At 45.0% G+C, this 20448-nt stretch overlaps 1 protein-coding gene across 1 annotated transcript in view; it reads left to right on the plus strand.

Annotated features, from left to right (window-relative positions):
- Window positions 1–20448, plus strand: part of grin2da (glutamate receptor, ionotropic, N-methyl D-aspartate 2D, a) — a 144002-nt gene that overhangs the window by 15469 nt on the left and 108085 nt on the right. The window contains exons 6-7 of the mRNA XM_069681211.1: window positions 7943–8130; window positions 15416–15556. Coding sequence (XP_069537312.1) covers window positions 7943–8130; window positions 15416–15556 — 329 coding nt within the window. The remainder of the gene's footprint in view (window positions 1–7942; window positions 8131–15415; window positions 15557–20448) is intronic.

A 20448-nucleotide genomic window follows, 5' to 3' on the forward strand; every position in this document is an offset into this window, starting at 1 on the left:
TTCATCTCCACGTATCAAAGCGGCCCCTACAGTAACAGACTTATTAAGAGGAGGTTGACTGAGGACACGCTATTCATTTACACTGACATCCTGAGGGAGCGCTTACACACACACAAACACACACAATCACACACACCTGGGAGCTGTGTATGGAAAGTTTAACTGTTGGAGCTCTGCACTGAGCGGCTCACCTGAATCGTTAGCCCTCTTTCCATCAGTGTTCTGCCTCAGCACCGTAGTGAAGCTCCGCCGTTATGATGCTATTTCACATTGGGCCAAGCAAGGGCGGCGTAAAACGGGCCTACTGTCTGCACTGTTTACACTGACGCTATTTCGTCTCTGTTACCAGTGTTGTGACCAAGTCATCTTTGCTCAGGTCCCAAGCAAGTCTCGAGTCATTTGGTCCAAGTCTCAAGCAAGTCTCGAGTCATTTTTTTCTCGGGCAAGTCAAGTCAAGTCCCAAGTTAAGTCACTTTTTTTCACCCGAGATCCAGCACTCTTACCTGTAGTATCCGGTCTTTATAAAGAGAAAAGACAAGGTGTTAGCAGCTCGTCTAATAATGATATTATTGGCCAGTTTATATAACCTGTTCAAAAAGTATGGCAGTCAATTGTATCTGTATTATCTTGGCACAGACGCAGCCATGATGATGGTCTGCTCTGAGGCCGTATTGAGTAGTAACGAGTACGACTGATGAGGATTCTCTTTGGGGGCTTTGATGTTGCGTGTTGCCATAGCGAGGAGTTTGACTGACAGCCAGTCCTCCAATCATGATGATCACATACCAGGGAGCTTTTTGAGTCGTCCCAGTAATAATCCGATCTTTGTTAGCAGCTCTGTGACCCATTTCCAGGAAATGTTATCTGACCTTTAACAACATCAAAGGTTAGAAATGAAGACACAGGCTCTCTGCCTAATTCCTGTTAACACTTAAAAGCAGAGAAATAGCACGGTCCAGAATAAAGGAACATCTACTGTGGTTTAACACGTGTGATGGAGTTTCTGCGTGCCGCGGGATCTTTTCTCTCCAGTCTCCCCGACCGACATCTTTGTACATTAACAATATCCCCTCTGTCTCTCTGCTGCACACCTCTCTCTCTCTCTCTCTCTCACCGTACCCCTTTTATTCCTTTGTACCTCACATCACCGCGCCATTGTAAATGACCTTTGTCAAAATGAAGTCCACGATAAGGAGAAAGAGAGAAAGAAAGCCAATAGCGTGGGGGTCAGAGGGAACATGACGAAATGTAATGAAAGTGACATGAAAGGCTGAGTAGTGAGGGAGTGAATGAAGCCTCGGGGCTTTGGATGTGGAGATGTACACATTTACATCTTTTTATATGAGTCTGTAAAGGTGCAGCAGATTTTAGCAGACAGTTAAAGCCTCTAACTTTTGGTTAAAACAGTTAAAAATACATGATATCAAAGTTGAGCTTGTCATTGAGCATCCACAACAATTGAGCAAAAACACCCCTTCATAACAATCAGAAATGTTCTGCCGTGTGGGCGTGGCAGGTCGCATTTTGATTGACATCTCTCCTTTCACAACAACGGTACGTGTGACAGTCAGTCATCAGTCAGAATCAGAGGAGGAAGCAGAAGATGATTCATTTTAATTGGTCTCTGAGTCTTCAGCTATAGAATGCTTTGTTGTCCACATCATAGTTAGCAGTTAGCATAGCTGCGATGCTAAACACTGGCCATGTAGTGTTAGCTAGTGCTACATTATTTCAACCCTGAAGAGAAACACCAGCTGCAGAAATCAGGTCATCAACAGCCCCCTTAAAGCTCCCGAACAACTACGAACAACAGTTAAAACACGTGGTGGTGAGTACTTGGCCCTTGAACGACCATCCATCCATTATCTCCATCTCTCCATTGATCCCTCAGGTCCTCTGACCAGGGTCTACTTGTTGTTCCTCGTGTACAACAAGGACAAAAGGTAAACGCGCCTTTGAATCTGTTGCTGCGACACTTAAGAACACTCTTCCAACTACTGTTTGCAGTTTCAACTGATGCTTTTAAAAAGCAATTAAAGACCAATTTGGCTTTTGAACATAATTTTGTACATTTGCATTTTTCTGTTCTGTGTTTTGTTCATTTTTTGATCACTTTTATGATTATTGTATTGTGCTTTTTTTGTGAAGCACTTTGTGACCTTACTTTACATACTCACTTTGTTACTGCAGAAAATGCAGCCTTGCTGGTAGCCTCGGCTTACACGTGTCCAACTGCTGCAGTCTTATAAATCCACTCGACGCCCGTCGTAGAGTTATGAAAACACAAACTTTATTCCACAGGTGTCACAAGTCGGTTAATCCACTGAATTGTCTTTGCTGGATAATATAAAACTCAACAGGACAGGACACGGTATAAAAGGGTGCGCTCTCTTAAAGTGACAGTGCGGAAAAATGGATGAAATAGGTGATTCTACACCTCAACAGGAAATATTTAACTTAAAGTCAAGTATAATAAAAACATACTGAGTCATTATTATTAGTTTACCTGTTCAAAAATTCAAATGTTCTAGGAACAGGATATAAGAAAACTATGAGGAAAACTAACGATATAATCCTTACCTCCTTCATACTTACTTACCGAGCATGTCTGTGGACTGTGGGAGGAAGCCGGAGTACCTGGAGGGAACCCACGCATGCACGGGGAGAACATGCAGACTCCACACAGAAAGGCCCAGTACGTCTGAACCAATTAGAAACCTTCTAATCATATAGACTCCTTTCATATCTGACATTTGTCTTGTCAAAGCAGGAGAAGCTCAGTTTAAATTAATAATGTAAACGATGGCGACACTTCTCTTACATCAGCCACTTCCTGTAATCCCGCCTCTGACTCGTGTTGTGTGGGTTCCTCAGGTTTCAGGAGAGCAGATCTGCTGCCAGTGACCTCCTCTGCCCTGTCGTTGTACAGTAATACTGCATGTTCCTATCATTGCGTCGTGTTGTTCACACCAGTGTTCCCTTTTAAAATGCTGCCGGCGGGTTGGATGCCAATTCTCTGCATAATCCTCCCGTGACGCTCAGACCTTTGATGCAAAACCAAAGGTTCCTGTCTCATCACGTATCTGCAGCATTATGGTGCAGGTTTAGAAATGAGCGCTATTTGTGAATCGGACAACCGTGCACTGAAATCCCCTCGCACACACACACACACTCTTGATGTTGGAGTCATTGATTAAATTTGGTTCAGGCTGGTCTGTGCTGTGATGTGAGAATAATTCAGACAGAGCGAGCAGTGTCCCGCTGAGCCTTTTCTTTACTGCTCTCCCTCTCTCTCTCCGTCTCTCCATCTTCCCTCCTTCTCTTTGCACACTGACATATCTCACAGTGTGTATCTGGAAGTGCACAATCTGTGTTTCATTTACACCTGAAATTAAAATTAGCCTCTGGTGCCCTCAGAGAGCCCGTCGCATTAAAACATAAACACGCCTCGCCGACCTGACAACGCTGTGTCGCAGCTAATGCAGAATTATTAATCTTACGTGTCTTTTATGCAGAGCATCAGAGGCAGCGTGGAGGCGGCGCTGCTGCATGGGCCATTTATTTAACTTCAATGTTGTCACCTATTAGCATACCGCAGCCATCAGCTGATGAATCGCATCAGTGTTGTGACTGCAAGCGAGACAGCAGGCGTGATGTTTCCCTTCTACATGTCTGAACCACTTCAGTTACATTACACAACGTTACTTTTGTACAGTTTTATTCAGACTTTGTTGTTACAGTAGTTTTAGTCAAATTAACAAAAATCAGGACGTGTGTGGGCAGCAGAATAAAATGAAAACTAATATTTTGTCACCATTTATCACCGCGTAAACATCCAGCAGACACAACAAAACATTAGCAGGTAAATACTGTTGTAATATATTCACCTTAGAGTTGCCATACAGTGTGTTTATCAGAGCTAACCATGGTCTAGGTGAGTACTTGATTCTGATTGGCTGCAGGGGGCTCCCAGTGTTGGGTAACGTTACTTTTAAAAGTAACTTATTACGTTACTGCGGCAACCTCCGGGGTTGAAAAATGAAGCCAATGCGGAAGTGCAGAAAACTGCAGTTCCTCCAGACAACAGAAATAACATTACAGCAGGTGGGAAAATTACAGTTTTTACAGCATGCTAGTGTTACTGTATTGATATATTTTTAGCACTAAGTAGAAGGTATACTGTGCTTGCTTTAGCTGCTTGTTAGCCTGTTCAGTGTTTATCCAACATTAATTTAATCGTCGGTCAGTAAACAGGAGTCAGAAGTTGTTGGCTTTTCCCCGGAGAGATTACAGCGGACCGTAGTGATGAGCAGATCGGTTATTTTACGTTTCCTGTTACGTGTCGGCTCGCCGCTCGCTCGCCCAGCAAGTCCGCTACTTCTTTAGTCTGATGACTAAACACCTGCAGTCAGTCACCGTCACAAACAGAATCTCCTCCTGGCAAAGTCAAACTAGCTCATTCATTGTTTATACAGTCTATGGATAATAACCGCTAGCTACGCTGAGGAGCATATAGCCTAGCTTCATAACTGTAGCTGGCTGATTCATGCAGCCCGCCCATAGAGCTCAGCCATAGGCTTTAGCTCGCTCGTGCTCCGCCTCTTTGCCCGGCTCTGGATTAGCCAGCTCTGGCATTAACAATACGGCGACCCCCAGCGGCGGCGCAATTCGGGCTTCAAAGCACTTCTTCAGAAACCAATGGGTGACGTCAGTGAGACTACGTCCATTATTTATACAGTCTATGCTCGTTCCACATGTGTGTTATATTGTCAGGACGGCGTGCAGCCTGCTGTACGTCTACCTCTGAATGTACTGACTCTTCCGTCAGTGCTCGTAATCTGTGACTCTGCAGCCTGATAACAGAACTGACAGACGCAGCATAACCTTTACAGCTCTTTATTAAGCTAACAATCTGACAGTGAGAGGCAGAGGCATACAGTGTTAGGCAGAGCTGTTTCCATGACAACAATACAACACAGGCTCTCAGTGTGTCGTGGAGCTGCGTTTAGCTGCAGATGCTTCTTCACATTTGAAGTCGAGCTCTTCACAGCTGACGAGCACTTCTCCTCCACACACAGCTTACATTTCCCCGTCGTGTTGTTCTCGTCCCTTTCACCCAAACATTCAGAATAATGGGAACATATCCATGTCGACATCCCGGCTGGTGCTCAGCCTGTCCGGATGGATACCTCATCAGGGAGTTAACTCATCCGAACCTTTGTCAATATAAATGTTTGTAAAACGTGCAGCTTCAAGTTGTTTGATTAGCTTTTTAATGTATTCGGCTTTTTGTTCTTGATGATTTATAGACTTTTTGTCGTAATTGCAGTTCTTATGCTGAAAATCTGACCAAGCGTGAAGTTTAATAACAGACCTTTGATCTGTAAAGATATCCGAGTACGACACAGTCAAGGATTAAAGCTGAATGTTCCACTGTGAAGTTAAATTAAATATCTATTATTGGGAAAAACATGAAACTCTTTCTTTCTTTATAAACAGATGTATTTTCAGGAGAGACTTTTATTCATTTCAGCCTGGATGTTGATGCGATTACGCTCTGTCACGATAAAAGATGAAGACCCACCGGGATCTAAATGAAATGTTTTCTTCCAAAATGAGACGTCGGACGTTTGAAGAATGAGACACCTGCTGGAGCAAAGTGATTGATGACACCAAATTATAACAAATTACTCGTCTTTGTGCGGGACGGCAGAAAGCTGGAACTCTGCTCCTTCTGCTTCCAGGGATGAGAGGAGGCGAGGAGTGTGACAGACGGGATCCTCTTCATTTCATACATGACACACGTCAGCCTCAAGAAATGGCAGCGCTATATGTAAAGCGGTAAATATACCCGACTGCTCAGAGGACGCGGCTGACAGGGACTGAGCGTTAGCTTGGACCTCATGCCGACCCTGATTCCATCTGCTGTCAGCCGAGTGGGCGGGATCGGCGTCATCTCGCCGTCCTCTCTGACGCCAGTAACAGCGGAGAACGTGCAGCAATTACAGAATCCACACACACACACACACTCCAGTGTGTGTTAGCAAAGCCTTCCACGTACTGCATCTGACTAATTCCAGTTTTATAACCTCCGCAATTGTCTTAGAAAAATGTGGCGCAATTTGTTCTTCAAGTACTTCCTCTGAGTAATCATGTGAAGCACCCTCAGCATCATCCACACACACTCACACACACACACACACACACACACACACACACACTAATCCAGCGTCGTTCCTTTTCTCACCCTCTTCTCGGTCCGTGTTTTTTTACTCTCACTTTGTCGTTTTAATCCCCCCCTCCCCTCCGCTCACTTCTCTCTCTTTAATAATGTATGAAGGCGAAATGCAAGCCGGCCGAGAGGCTCCATTTTTCAGCTCAGCGCGTTTAAAAAAATAAGCAACAAAAGGAGCATTAATGTAAAAGTGTTGTGACACATAAATGAATATCATCCATAACTGTAAAGGAAACATGAAGGGACATTATGGGACAACAACGGGAACCAGGGGAGGAGGAGGACGGGGTTCCTCTTCTTCCCTTCCTACCACTCTGCTTTTTAACCTGTTACTCCTCATCCTTCCTCCGTCTCCTTGGTTTCCTATTTCTCTTTTTTCTCACCACTGTCTTTCATCTTGGCCTTTCACCTTTGTTTGCACCTTTTCTTCAAATCCTTTTTTATCTCCTCTTCCCAATTTTGTCCTTTGTCCTTCTTCTCGCTGCTCTCCTTATTATTTATTCTTCTCCCTGTTCATTTCTGTTCACTTCCTTTACCTTTCTTCTATCACACCCCTTCTTTTCTAACAACATCTTTCTCTACTATCTATTAATTATTATCTCCTTATTTCTATCCTTCCTCCTCCTCTTCTGTCTCTTTCACGTCATTGTTTCTTCTTCCCTCCTTTCCTTTGTGTGATTCATCCTTCTCTCTCCCTCTTAATCCCCTCTTTATTTCCTCAATTTGTTTCTGTTTTCTCCCTCCTTCCTCTATCTCTTCTTTCTTGTATTCCTTGGTTTCCCAATTCTGTTTTTCCCCACCGCCCTTCTTTACCTTGGTCTTTTACCTTTTTTTGCACCTTTCCTTCAACACCTTTTTTTTTAATCTTCTCTTCCCAATTTTGTCTTCTAGGGCCCGATCAGAGAGAACACGTTTTAGCTGCTGGCGGCTTTCTTTCATTGTTTTCAATGAGAGCGAAGTTTTTTGCGTGCTGCTTTTTTCGCTGCAGAGCGCCTCGCGTGTTTTGAGGAAACGCTCTGAGCGCCTCTGAGATTTCAGTTTCGTTCTCTTTGGCACCACCGTTGGCGATAAACGGGAGTACACATCCCAAATAACCAGACGTCCACAGTTGGCTCCCTTTATTGTGATTGTAACTCTTGATTTTCCTGGCTGACGGTCGCTTTCCTTTTCAGACTGTTTGCTTCATCTGAGCGTCGAGTTTGTTTCTTCTTCTTTGGATTTTCACTTCTTGTTGGAGTTGTATCTGTAGTCATCCATCTTGTCTTTGTTTGTTCAGCCATAGTAGATTACTGTTTACTCGCAACACTTGCAGAGAGCGGAAAAGCAGCCGCTTAGCTCCGCCTACCCTCTCTGGCAGACCAACCACTGCTGGCTGATGGAAAACGCGTCACTAACTGGGCGCCGCTTGTGACACCCAGTCTGTAATACTGCAAATGCAAACGCTTCCATCAGTGGGCCACAGGCTCAATCATTGTGTTAACTCATTCAGCGATAGATAGTGACTCAACAGACATTTATTTACATGAAAATCTTCGATTATTACTATAACCCCCCTTGTCCATTTATTTCCTTAGTTTATTTCCCTCCCTCCTTCCATCTGTTACGTTCTACCTTTCCTTCCCTCTTCTTTGCTTCCCTTCTGCTGATAACCTCCCTCCAATACTAAACACATCTCTTACTCTCTCCCTCCTCCCCCTCCTCCTGCAGGTGCGTCTGCTGTACTGCTCCCTGGAGGAGGCCGAGCTGATTTTCCGCGCAGCCTGGGCAGCGGGTCAGGCCGGGCCCAGTCACATGTGGTTCGCCGTGGGACCGGCCCTGTCCGGCTTGGGCCTGGAGGGGCTGCCGAAGGCTTTGTTTGCCGTCCGGCCGCAGGGCTGGAGGGACGAGCCGCGCAGGTACGAGCACAGCCGAAGGGCTTCCAAGGGTTCAGTAGCTGTGGGACTCTGACAGGGCTACTACTGATTCATGATACATTATTTAAGAGCGGCACTGATATTATATGTGGGGACTGCTTTCTCTTTTCATTGATGCACTTCTGGGGCTCCCAGAACACTTTGAGATGAATGCATTACATATGATATCTTCTTTACCAAACAGAGAAGCACAGGAGGGCCGTCCTTTGGTTCTGCAGTGATATTATAGCTGCAAGGTGCAATGAGAAAATGTGAGGGAGGAAGAGCACAGGTAGTGACTATAGTAGGGGCTAAGTAGCTTTTCGCTGGACTTCAAGAACAATATGCTACAAGACAGTGTCCACAAAGGATGCTGTCATCTTGGTGCATGTCATCCCACACTCTCTCCTCCCAACTGTTCTTGCCTCTCCTCAGCTGTCCTATCAAATGAAGGCAAAAAATAATCTTTAAAGAATAGCGCAGGGAGACTCTAACTTTAAGGGCAGCAAGTTATGACACCATTCAGCCACACAGATCGTTTGTTCCTACCGTATGACCTACAAGATTAGAGCCTTAACCCACGGCAGGTTACATTATGTATGGAGTAATGTTATGTACGTGACTTAAGGTGGATGTCACTTAAATGAAGTTTGTTTTACACGGGAGTGCTTGATTGACCCTCCATCGCCCTTGAACGCCACCACAACCATCATGCTGTGTTGTCTTGTAACAGCCAACTGAGGCCATGACCTCGTTAGAAAATTATCCTCAGATAATAAATCAGGTGTGCAGCAGGCTCATTTTTCTCACAGCCTATTATAGAATCTGACCTCCTCATTAATCCAGACGAGTCGCCCCCTGCTGACCTTTGGAAAGAATGCAGCTTTAAGGCACCTTTCAGACCTGGAGGCTGTCACCGGTCATTACTGATCACAACCTGTAAAGCATCATACAGGTGATACTGAATTCCCCCCCTGGGGATCAATAAAGGATTATCTTACCTTATCTGATGTGCAAGTCGTTCAGGAGTCACGAGTCCTCATCTCCACGAACTCGTTCACTGACTCACCCCTCCTGCCCGCTACCAGCCACTGCAAGCTACGAATCTGAGGCGAGCCCACCTTATGAGCCTCGCCCGCCCCGTGAGAAGAACAACCTCTTCGGATTGTTTCATCTCGGTACTCGCTCCCACAGTCCGGCGCCTGGAGCTCGCTCCCTTGCCTGAGCTGAAGGTCTGACCTGAGTTACACGAATCACTCACTGAATAACTCACTGAATCACTCACTAAAGCTGCTTTCACTCTGGTCAAAAAACCTGCTAAAACCGGCTTTTTTGCTTAGTGGGAAAGGCAGACCCGGGTCAAATGGCTCTGCAGTAGACCCGGGTAATTATCGCTTCGGCTCCGATCAACATGCTAATCTCCGCCCCCTTTCTGGCGCGATGCTATGTTCCATCGCCCGTCTCCGTCCGAGCAGCGCTCGAACATTGTTCCAAATTTGTCACCGCCGAGAGAAGAGACCGAGAGGAGTATACTTCACTGGCAGTGGGAAAAGAGACAATCTTCCCGGGTCTGAAGAACCCGGGTCAACATGCTAATTTCGGTGGGACAGGGGCACATGTCCCTCACTCGCTCAGTCTTTGCTCTCCCAACACGGCAGGGCACAGAGAAGCACTATTTCCACACGCAATCATGGGAAAACGAGCGTCACAAACCAGCGAAATATACTCATGTTACTATCAGGAATGAATGATGAATGTCCAAAAACAGTCAGAATGTCTGGAAGAGCTGCACGATTAAATTTTATCTCCCTTAATGTTAGCGGAGCGCTAAGCAGAAGTTAGCCCGAGTGGCGACTGAAGTCTAGTGCTCATGCTCTATGGACGCTTGGGCTGGTGGGGATTCAAGCTCTGGGTAACTGACTCAAGTGATTCGGAAACCTGACTCTCTTTAGTGAGTGACTCACACAAACTCGAGTCGAACCTCTCATCAACAATTTATCAGCTCGTGTATCTGTGGTAAAACTTCTAAAGTCCAGGTTCTCTTCGATAGTTTGTTTTGGCCTTCAGGAATCTGTGAGTAAGGGAACCTTGAGTTTACACATAGAAGTTCCCAAACTCAAGAATAAACCCTCAAGTTTTTTAATTCATCTGAAGGCTGTGAACACCAGCTAACAGCTAACAGCTACCAGACCCAGTAGGGCTCCAGCCATAAACCTCCCTCAGCGTTCTGAATCAAAGGTGTTTTCTGTTTGATAAATATTGAACTTCACGTCTCGTAACTTTGACTGTGTTCAGTCGTGTTTGTCTCTTTGCAGATACCTTTCCCCTCAAATTAAACGTGAACGTGTCGTAATAAACCCGAAGGACAAACATGAGTCAGAACATTTAAACCTCATTATTAGTAAAAGAGTGCATTTTTAAAATATGTCCACACAGCACAAGATGCTCCATAAACCCTACAGGATGTTTATTACTACTTCTTGAATCCATGCAGCTCCAGTGCTGCAGTTTCTCTCCTCTCAGTTGAAAGTATAATTTACATGTGTTAAGTGAGTTCTGCAGCGCTGCGCCTTGAAGCTCCTGCAAACCAACCTTCTGTTTTTAAAAATACATGAGGATCAGTGAGAAAGTAAATCTTCTCTTTTCATGCCTGAGAAATAAAACACACTCCGCACACCTCCGTGTTTCTATGTTTCCTGCAGCATCACACAGAGGCGCACAGTCAACGACCACCTGCTCTGTCCGTGATGCGTTCGCTGCTGCAGGATGACCTGATTTCACCACAGGGATCATTAAATGTTCATCTAATCTGATCTATAAAGACTAACCAAGTGAATCCAGGTGAAAGGTGGAAGCCTGTATTGATTTTATCTGTTAAACCACCTCGGTCATGAAACAGAGAGAGGGTGAGGAAGGATCTTTGAGTTCAGTAACGCAGGACAAAGAGGATTTATGCTTTAAGCTTGTAGACAAAGTGTCAATTGAGAACTACGTGAAAAGTCCACATCTTCTTTACCTTAATGTCTTAAAATTCCCACGTCAGTCGGTGTGCGGGCTCCAGGAAGCCTTGTCGTCCTCGCTGTTTGCTAGCTCCGCAGCAGCAGCTGAAGCAGCCTGTGTCTAACCCCTCTCGTTGCTACATCAAGGTATTTTTCCGTGCAACGTTTGCAGAGGGTTTTATGGCCACTATCAGAAAAATACACATTATAAACAGTCTAGAATGGTACAAATCACCAGTAAAGAGGTGATCACCTAAACGCACCATCTACAGTGTCGTAGAGCACAGTGGAGGGCTGCAAAGGACTCTTGAACAAAATGTGCTTCACTCAAATAGTTTCTGAGTATGTCAGTCGGGAAGTTACCAAAAAAAACGAACCCTTCAAAACCTGCAGCTGTGCAGGTAAGACTCTCAGGACGCACAGCAGCAGAAGAATGCGGACGTGTTTCAGCTTCTCTCAGTGTTTATGTGAATTTCAGAACATGTTCACATTAAGGCTGCGATAATAACGAGTTAACGCACATTCCCTTTAACGCCGCTATTGTTTTTAACGCACGCGCATTCTGTTATTATGACCTTCCGCCCGTCCCGTAGTTTGTGAAATCAGGAAGCAATGCAGCTGTAATGTTGTGGATGGCGAGCAGAAACAAACCTCCGTGTGCGGAAATGGATAAAGAAAAGTTCAGCCTCAAAGCTCTGCTCGATGGTCCTCTGATCGAGACTAAAGTTATTTGTATTTACTGTCGATGTGAACGGAGTTACCACCGGAGCACGTGGAGTCTTATATACCACTTGCTGGCCGAGCACACAGCTGAAGCAGAGAGCTCCAGGTCGTGACAAATGACTAACATGACGTTATTTCATCTCCTGCTGCAGACTGAGTGACTTATGACTGAGGAATGTTACATTCAGGTCAACATGCCGTCTGTTGCTGCTCGTTGGGCTTCAGGTTGCCGTGTTGTGCTTTCAGCAGATTGTTTGCGCGCGCAGTACCTTTGAGGTTATTCTGTAGAACATTCTGGACAGTGTTTGTCTTTGTTTTGGAATGTTGCAGTTATAATAAACATACATTTCCCATGTTGATGAGAGGATTGAAAACTTGAAAAATATCTCTTTAAGGTGCATTTACAACAGCTAAAAAATGTGCGATTAATGTGTGATTAATCACGATTAAATATTTTAATCGATTGGCAGCCCGAGTTCACACACGAGCAGTTTGACTCCGGTTTAATTCTGCTCTCTGCTCTCCTCTCTATCGGAACCTGTTGGTTTTCAACATCTAAGCTAGCAAAATACAACAATTCAAGTCGTTAAAAATGTGCAGGAAACAGATAAGACACCAAACAGTGTCAGAGATACTGAGACATAAGAGAACAATACTTGTTAAATATTAATACAACAGAGGGACTAAAAATAAATCTGTTGCATTGACACACTGACACAAAGACAATCCATGCATGTACCTGAAAATAAAGGCTTAAATAAATAACGTCACTAATATTGATCTGTACTCATAAGAAGAAACATATACTTCATTTTGTAGACACTGAAACAAGATGCTGCGTATGATGTGGACGAGGCTGTTTCTGTCATATGTTGCGAACACATGAAAGAAATGGCCGCTCGCTGTGACGGGAGCGGAGTCTTCCCCCACTGCACCGCTAACAGCTCCTTCAAGCAATCATTAACTGATTCAACATATCATGACATGCAAGAGAAGATTTTCATTAATATCTCATTACTGCCGCTTCCCGCGGAGCGCAGAGTTAACTCATCACATGTACTGTAACAGCAGTCTTTTAAAGCGACAGCGCACGTGCAGCAGAGAACCTGCTGCTTCCTCCGCCTGAGACACCGTGAGGAGGAAGCTCCCCGTTCTCACAGGCATCCTTTCTGTGGCAGAGCGCTCGTGAACTCTCCTCCCGTCAATCCCATCCCCCGCTCGCGTGTTTGAAGATGTAATGCGCTGAATTATAGAAGTAAGACATCGAATTCTTCATGAGTTTAGGATCATTAGAGAGATCCCTGCGAGGCTGGAGGAAGCAAGAACCTGCTGTTGGTCTCAAATATTTATATAACACGATAAAACTTTCTAAGCAACATTTAAAATAAGACACAAGAGGTGTTACGCGTTGTTTTTATGCACTGAACAACAGATCCAAGTCGACTTTACCGCCACATTAAAGAGCAGCGCCTTTTAAATATCGTCCTGTTTCTGTGATCGCTTCCTGCAGATCAGAGTCAGATGTATTATTAAGTTGTCTTGAGGCAGACAGGCAGACAGGCAGGCAGACAGACGGTGGTACATTTAGTTTATTGGAATGGGAGATACTGATGCATGAATTCATTTAGAAACAGGATGTTCCGCGATGTACTGAAGTCGTGCCTGCAATATTTTAGAGGCAGCAGCTGCTTCATTCATGATTCACCGTCAGTGACTCATTTATCGGCTGCTCCGCAACCAGCTGACTGCTCACATCCAATCACATCCATACAGGTGTACAAGGTGCCCTTTATATCTTACTCTATTAACTAGTAATACCTTAAAGCCAGCACTGTTTCCTGCAGCTCGCTCCACACGGTGAAAATACATGTCGAGGGTGGATTTGTCCTTGTGATACTTTCTGCTTTAAAGATGAGTTGACAGCTCTGTAAGAGTTTAAAGAACTTGCTTTATTTAGTTAAATGTTTCACTTAATGTGTCATGCAATAACAAATTCAAAGCCCACTTAGTCACCAAAAATACTGCAGTAGGCGGAGGTGAAAGCAGAGTGAGACAAGAACACAACTTTGTGCATACATTAACATTTTGTTATGTAAGTGTCGGCCATAAATAATCTTAGAACGACTTTTCAATCTCACCTTCATCATATGACACATAGAGCCTCTTCTTCTCAGGTAAACCATCCAACCTGCCATGACAGGAACATGCAGGTAGCTTTCACATTCGGGACCCGGGCTCGGATCCGAGTACACTTGACCCCAAAGTCCGGTTCGTTTGATTAGTGTGAACACCGTGTACCGTGCTCGGGCACGGTTCTGCCCAATCCCAATCTCCACCCTAAAGCCTGATCACTAAACACGCACAGACTTTAATGGCGTCATGCGTGCAGTGCGTGAGATAAGATAAGATACGCTTTATTTAACAATCAAAAGTCAGAAAGGCATTAATGTTCATCATTTGCGAATAGTTAATTGTTGTCACTTACAGGTAAACATATTTGTGGTTCCCGTCACCATCCACGCTCGCATTGTTTACATTTGTTCAAACTTTATTGAATACTACTTTAATGTACAAACATTTGTTTAAATTTAGTTGGGGGGGGGGGGGGGGGCTGGATAATCACGTTCAGATACGTTACCAAGTTCGCTATGAACTCTGGGTAAGTCCCACAGTAAAGTCTGCAGAAATGCAGACTCACGGAAAGTCCGCATCCGTGATCTGACAGCGGGACAGCGGGACAGCACTAAGCACTCACGCACTTCCCAGGAACGCGCCTCAAAGTCTGTTTCCGGTTCATGTGTACGTGGTTACGGTACACAACGTCTTCTCCGAAATCCGTGAATGCGCACAGCACCGCCGATCTCGTCCTCTGCACTGCCTGCACGGCCATGGCTGATACCGTAGTACTGTAGGTGAGACGAACCTGCAAATAATAAGAGGGCTTTGGAAAGTCTACGTTCTGTCAGCCAACTGTTTCGGGTCTTTGTGCTAAGCCAGGCGCAACATGCCCAGTACCAATCTGTCAATCACACAGAAGTGAGATCAGTGTGGTTGTTCATTTTTACCTGCCAGCTCGACAACAAGCATAAATCCTGTCAGCACGCTCGTATGTCTTAATTTAGCTTTTCTCTGATGGTTTAAACAAAAGCTTCGACTAAAGGAAGAAGATGCTAATGAAGCCAGTTTGGAGATGATGAAGAGACTCCTCCTGCGTGCAGTGACGTGCAACACAACCAACACCAGAACATAATTTATAGAAATTGTAAAATTCTGCAGTCGGTGAATGTGTAATGACTTCTTATATACTTGAAGACCCACATGATTCAAACTGCAAAGATCAGAGTTCTTTAAAATGTAGCCCACTTCAGCCTGAAGGGTCAGAGCAGACGAGTCCTCCTGTTCAGGGCTGTTGCATTTTCATTGTATGTTCTTATTCATGCAGTCAGTCCCCCACCCAGACAGCCTCTCTCTCCTGAGTTTCCCTGGACCTCAGCAGTGTCAGAAAAAAAGACCTTTGAAAATGTCCCAGTGTCTCCGTCTCATTTGTTCTCTCCCTAATCCTGCAGGCGCATTGCCAAAGGCGTCTCTGTGCTCACCCACGGGGCCATGGCTCTGCGGAGGGACCAGGGGGCCACCAGCCGGTCACAGTACGCCGGTAACTGCCAGAGCGACGGCAACCAGACCCACCGAGTGCCAGACAGAATCAGGTGAGAGGAAGGGAGGGGGGGAGGAGGCGACAGAGGGTGACTTTGAATGTTGATGTCATTCTCGCAGCGTCTGACACACAGCGGAGCGAGCGAGCGAGCAAACAGCAGAGCGGCGCTGAAAGGTAAATAGAGGCAGGCGGCTCTAATGATGGGATCACATTCAGAGCAGACCCAGAGAGCTGAGTCATCCTGGCCTCAAAGCAGCTCATCTGTTTCTGTAGTGCTGTTTAACAGGTGAGACTCCACATCGTGCTACTGCAGGCTGTTCTCATGCACTCTTTGTACCTTTGAAAGACATGAACTGTCCGACATCAGTGATGCCCAACTCGACCAATCCAGAGCTATATCAAGTTATGCTACGGTCACTCAGCATGTCAGTTAGCTGGGACGGTATAAAAGAGCAATGTGGTCTACTTGGGTTAAAAGACAAACGGACATTAAACAAGTGGTACCTGAAACACACCTAAAGAGGTCTTTAAAAGTAAAAAAACAAACCCTTAAGGGTACCTTAAAACAAATCTGAATACTTACTTACTTAAAGGTCCCTTGAAAAAGACATAAACACTCATTACAAAGGAAGAAAACAGGCGCTGGACGATACCTTGGAAAGAACCTTAAAAACGCATTAGAAAGGAAGAAAACTACGGTGGCCCTGAAGAGCAAATCACAACGGCAAATCAGAAAACACAACAGCAAATCAGAAAACACAACGACATTAACCAAACCGGAAAAGGTAGGTACCCTCGGGCGACATGAAACGTTGCTGATTGGTCCGTCCTTGGTCCGGAAGGTTAATGCCATTTTTTTTTCCAGTTTGCCTTTGTAATTTGCACTTCAGGGCCACCGTGGAAAACAGACATTAAAACATATGTGTTATTAAGGAAGAATACAGGAACTGAAGGCCTTATAAAAGACCTGAATATGTGTTAGAAAGGAAGAAATAGAACTCTAAAACTCTTGAAACAGACCTTATTAATTGTGTGAAAGGAAGAAAACAGCTGCTTTAGTGTACCTTAACATGTTGGAAAGAAAAAGCAAACATTAAAGCAGGCGCTGAAGGGTCATTTGAAACAAACATAAAGGGGTCTTTAAAAACAAAAAACTGACCCTTTAGGGTAAAACAAAGAGAATAGATGCTACAGGGTCCTTTGAAAAGGACCTTTTAATATGTAAGGAAGAAATACATCACTTAAACAAAGGGTACCTTCAAAGATATCTTAACAGGTGTTTGGAAGAGAGCAGAAACAAAATGATACCTTTAAACAGACCTTATTGTTAGAAAGGAAGAAAACAGACATTAAAGGGTGCCTTGAAACTAAAGTATTTTTTGTACCTAACTCTGACTAATCAGGCGTTTAATGTTAACCAGGTGTTACATACAGACCTTTTAACTGATGCTGAGATACAGAACAGATGATAACTTGTGTGTCTGCGTGGGACACCAAAGTGATGCAGTGACAAAGTGAGTTTTTTCATACTAGTGATGGAAACCTGCTTTTCTATGTTCATGTTATCTCAGATTCAGACGGCTGATGGTGAATATTGTGATCATGAGGTTGAATATCGTTTGTGTTGCTTTCGTTTTACACATTGACTTTGTACCTGACACCTGACAGTAACTGCTGATTGGTTCTTCAGCTCGGCCTCACTCCTCAGGGTAACATGGGCGGTCATGTGCACCATGAAGCATGTACATACTGTACTGGAACCACCCAAGCTTTCATGATATTTAAATTTTTGGACAATTTGCCCTCCTACCCCGAGGGACTTCAGGCGTGTGGAGGGAAAACGAGACGAGAAGTGAAACTTTTAACTCCATGTTTGATTGACTGCTGCTGCTCTTTGGCACGGCCTCCTCTGGGAACGCTGCAGAGGCTTCAGGTTCCCCTCGTTTCAGCTGTCAGGGTTACAGGAGCTGTCTGCTGACCTGCCGCTCGACTGGCTCTGGAGATTCGTGTTAGAATTTACTGTTTAACGCTCGCACATTCTTTCCCTCAGGAGGGATGCTGAATACGAGCATGACGGGCTGTTTGTGCGGTGGCTCCGTTAAGAGAACGTCCAGGAAACGCCTCAGACACACAAGTGATTTTTAATCCCTGCTCAATGGATGATGTCAGAATGCCCTTGAGCAAGGCGCTGCATCTTTCACTAGTTAAGAAGCAGCTATGTCGGCACTGAGGCCTCACGCTGAACTTATTGTGAGGAAGCAGCTGCAAAGACGATGCTTCTCGGGGTCATGATCCTCATTTAGTTTTGCCTAATTGTTGTTGAAATGCCCTGAAAATGTCACAGAATGACCACTTCGAACGACGTGCATGGCTCAGGGGGGACAGCGTGTTGGTCATTAACTTCAGGTTCAGTCCATTCCCTCTGCTGTCCACGTGTCAGTGAGGGAGAGAGTGCACCCGAACCCGCCTTAAGAACCTCTTCATTCTGTGAGGTAAAGCACCTTTCCCCTCCAGTCAGCAGTCGATATCGATAAATTGAGGCTACTTACAGGATAACACCGACAGCAAAGGTCAGCAGCTCCACAGCTGCAGAGCGGTTAGGAAGGAAGAGTGAAGAGAGAAGGAAGATGAATTCACTTTTTAATCCAGAAGGTTTAAAAATAAACTCTGGGGACGCTCGGCAGCTCACCTGGTACCACTGCGCCTCCTCACTGCTGCAGCTCGGAGTCCTTTCCTGCATGTCCTCCCCTCTCTCTCTCTCTCCCGTCTTTCCTTTCACTCTCCAGCTTTCTCTTCTACCAACGAAGAGTTCCCTCTTAAATATTCCCTTAAAGGAAAATAAGTTAACTCTGAGCACTCTCCCTTTGGTAAATGACTCTAATCTGAGCAGTTGTTCCAACACAACTGTCTGCAAAGCCTCGCCTTCCTACGACTTGAATATGTATTTATTCTATTTTTAGTGACCACTTAAAGAAGAGTTTTATTTTGTTCATCTACGTAGTTTGAATAAGGAGAAACTCTGTGTTTCTGTCAATGTAGTCTTTTAGAAAAGATTTTTAGAAAAGTAATATCCAAATGTTTCTGGTAGAGATGAGATGTGGCAGACACACCCGTTTGTTTTGTCTGATTGGTCGGAGCTCTTTCTTTTTAAAGAGCAGCTCCAGTCATGTTTTGAGACTGATAAAATGCTCTGCTTGAAATAATAAATTGTGTCTGATATGTTTTTACTGCAAAATACATCTCCTCCTTCTCCCTCATTAAAAATTACTGAATCTGCATAGGCCCCTCCCACTATGCACATTTTCAAATGCGAAATCAAAACGCTTGAAATGTAGTCATTAGTAGCAGGAACGCTAACGTTAGCAGTCAGTAGTGAGTTTGCAAAAATTACGATGACAGTTACAGCTGGCTCGCACATCGCTGAAGTGGTTGCCAAAGGTTACACATAATGATATGCATAGCGCCACCCCGTCCGTTAACGGGATTGGCTCCTTAGGTTTGTGACGTCACAAACCTGCCAACCTGAAAACGTGTTGTTCAGCCTGTCCTTGGTACACTGCAGTTTAAAAGCAGACAGGCCCAGCCATGGAGATGATGCTGATGTTGTCCCTGATGTCTTGTAGCACATGAAGAACACCACATGGAGATGCTTACAAGGTTAAACACTTGATGTTCACTGGAGGGGGTCTTTAAGGAACATCGGCAGAAGAGAGTGGGTTGTAACATGCAAAGGGCCGAGGGCGGGAGTCGAACCTGCGGCTGTAGCCTCTGTGTACGGGCTGCCTGCTCTGCACGCAGCTAATCCAGCATCCCTGATTTGCAGGTGCTTTAATGCGATATCTAGTGGCCGTTAATGTCGTGCAAACCTGGACTGTAATCCGGCAATTTAATTAATGGCACTTTAGCCGATCCACCACCAGCTATGTTGGAAACAATGTTCAAGGTAAAAAAACAACCCCCTGCTCCCGTTGTGTTGTTGGAGCAGCTCGTCTGATGAGACTCAACAGGCTCCAAAAATGCTAAATCATACAGCAACAGCACGCGCACGTCTCAGTGTTTTCCTGCCTCTAATTGTACGTGTAGTCAAAGACGTTCTGGGAGACGGCGCTTCCTGAAATAGATGCAGATGAAGCAGGTTGAAGGAGCACACACACACACACACACACAACAAGTGCAGGATTACAACAGTTAACACAGAAAATAACAGATTGCTGCCGATCTGACAGATTGATGACAGCGTCAGAGAAATCCTCCCCACACCGACAACAAGTTCCCGTGCAGATGGATGGTTACGGCAGGTCGCCTGCCTGCGCTCTTTAATGAAGCGAGGAGGTTCATTTTCAACTCGGCAAAACATTTCATGCCCTTCAGGATGCAGCCTCTGAACGCTCTCAATCAGCGGCAGGTTGTCTGTCACGCTGACAGGCGCCGGGGCTCGTGGGAGTCTCATGGCGAGGTGGTGATAGTCCTCGCTGCGGCAGCACGAATGACACCTGTAACATGTGAAGGGTTTTTACTCTCAAGGGACATTAACACCTCTCCCAAAATGGCTCCGCTTCGACTGAAGTGTTGCTGACATTGAAGTTAAACTCACCCTGTTGGTGTTGTGTGGCTGCGTTCACACGTCAACGTCTTTTAAATCTCTAATCATCACAAACACTCCAAAGAAAATCAACTTTTAGAGTGCTAAATGGCCGACTTCAGAGGCCGCCCTAAACTAAATGTAGTTTAAGCATCTATTAGTGGTCGTAAATGTAACTGCAGATATTGTTTTCCTCGTCTCGTGCTGGAAACAGATTTAGATGCTGCTGCTCTCCAGAGACGTTGCAATGCAGCTAAAGCTGTTTGCTAACAGCTGACAGAAAAACTGGGGCTAAGATGTGTTTAGTTAACTCGCAGATTGACAATGAGCGAGATCAAAGATTCGCTCACGACCACGAGCGC

Source organism: Semicossyphus pulcher, unplaced genomic scaffold, assembly GCF_022749685.1.
Source record: "Semicossyphus pulcher isolate SPU_LCO1_2020_fin unplaced genomic scaffold, fSemPul1.0.p SCAF_5, whole genome shotgun sequence".
Taxonomy (NCBI): domain Eukaryota; kingdom Metazoa; phylum Chordata; class Actinopteri; order Labriformes; family Labridae; genus Semicossyphus; species Semicossyphus pulcher.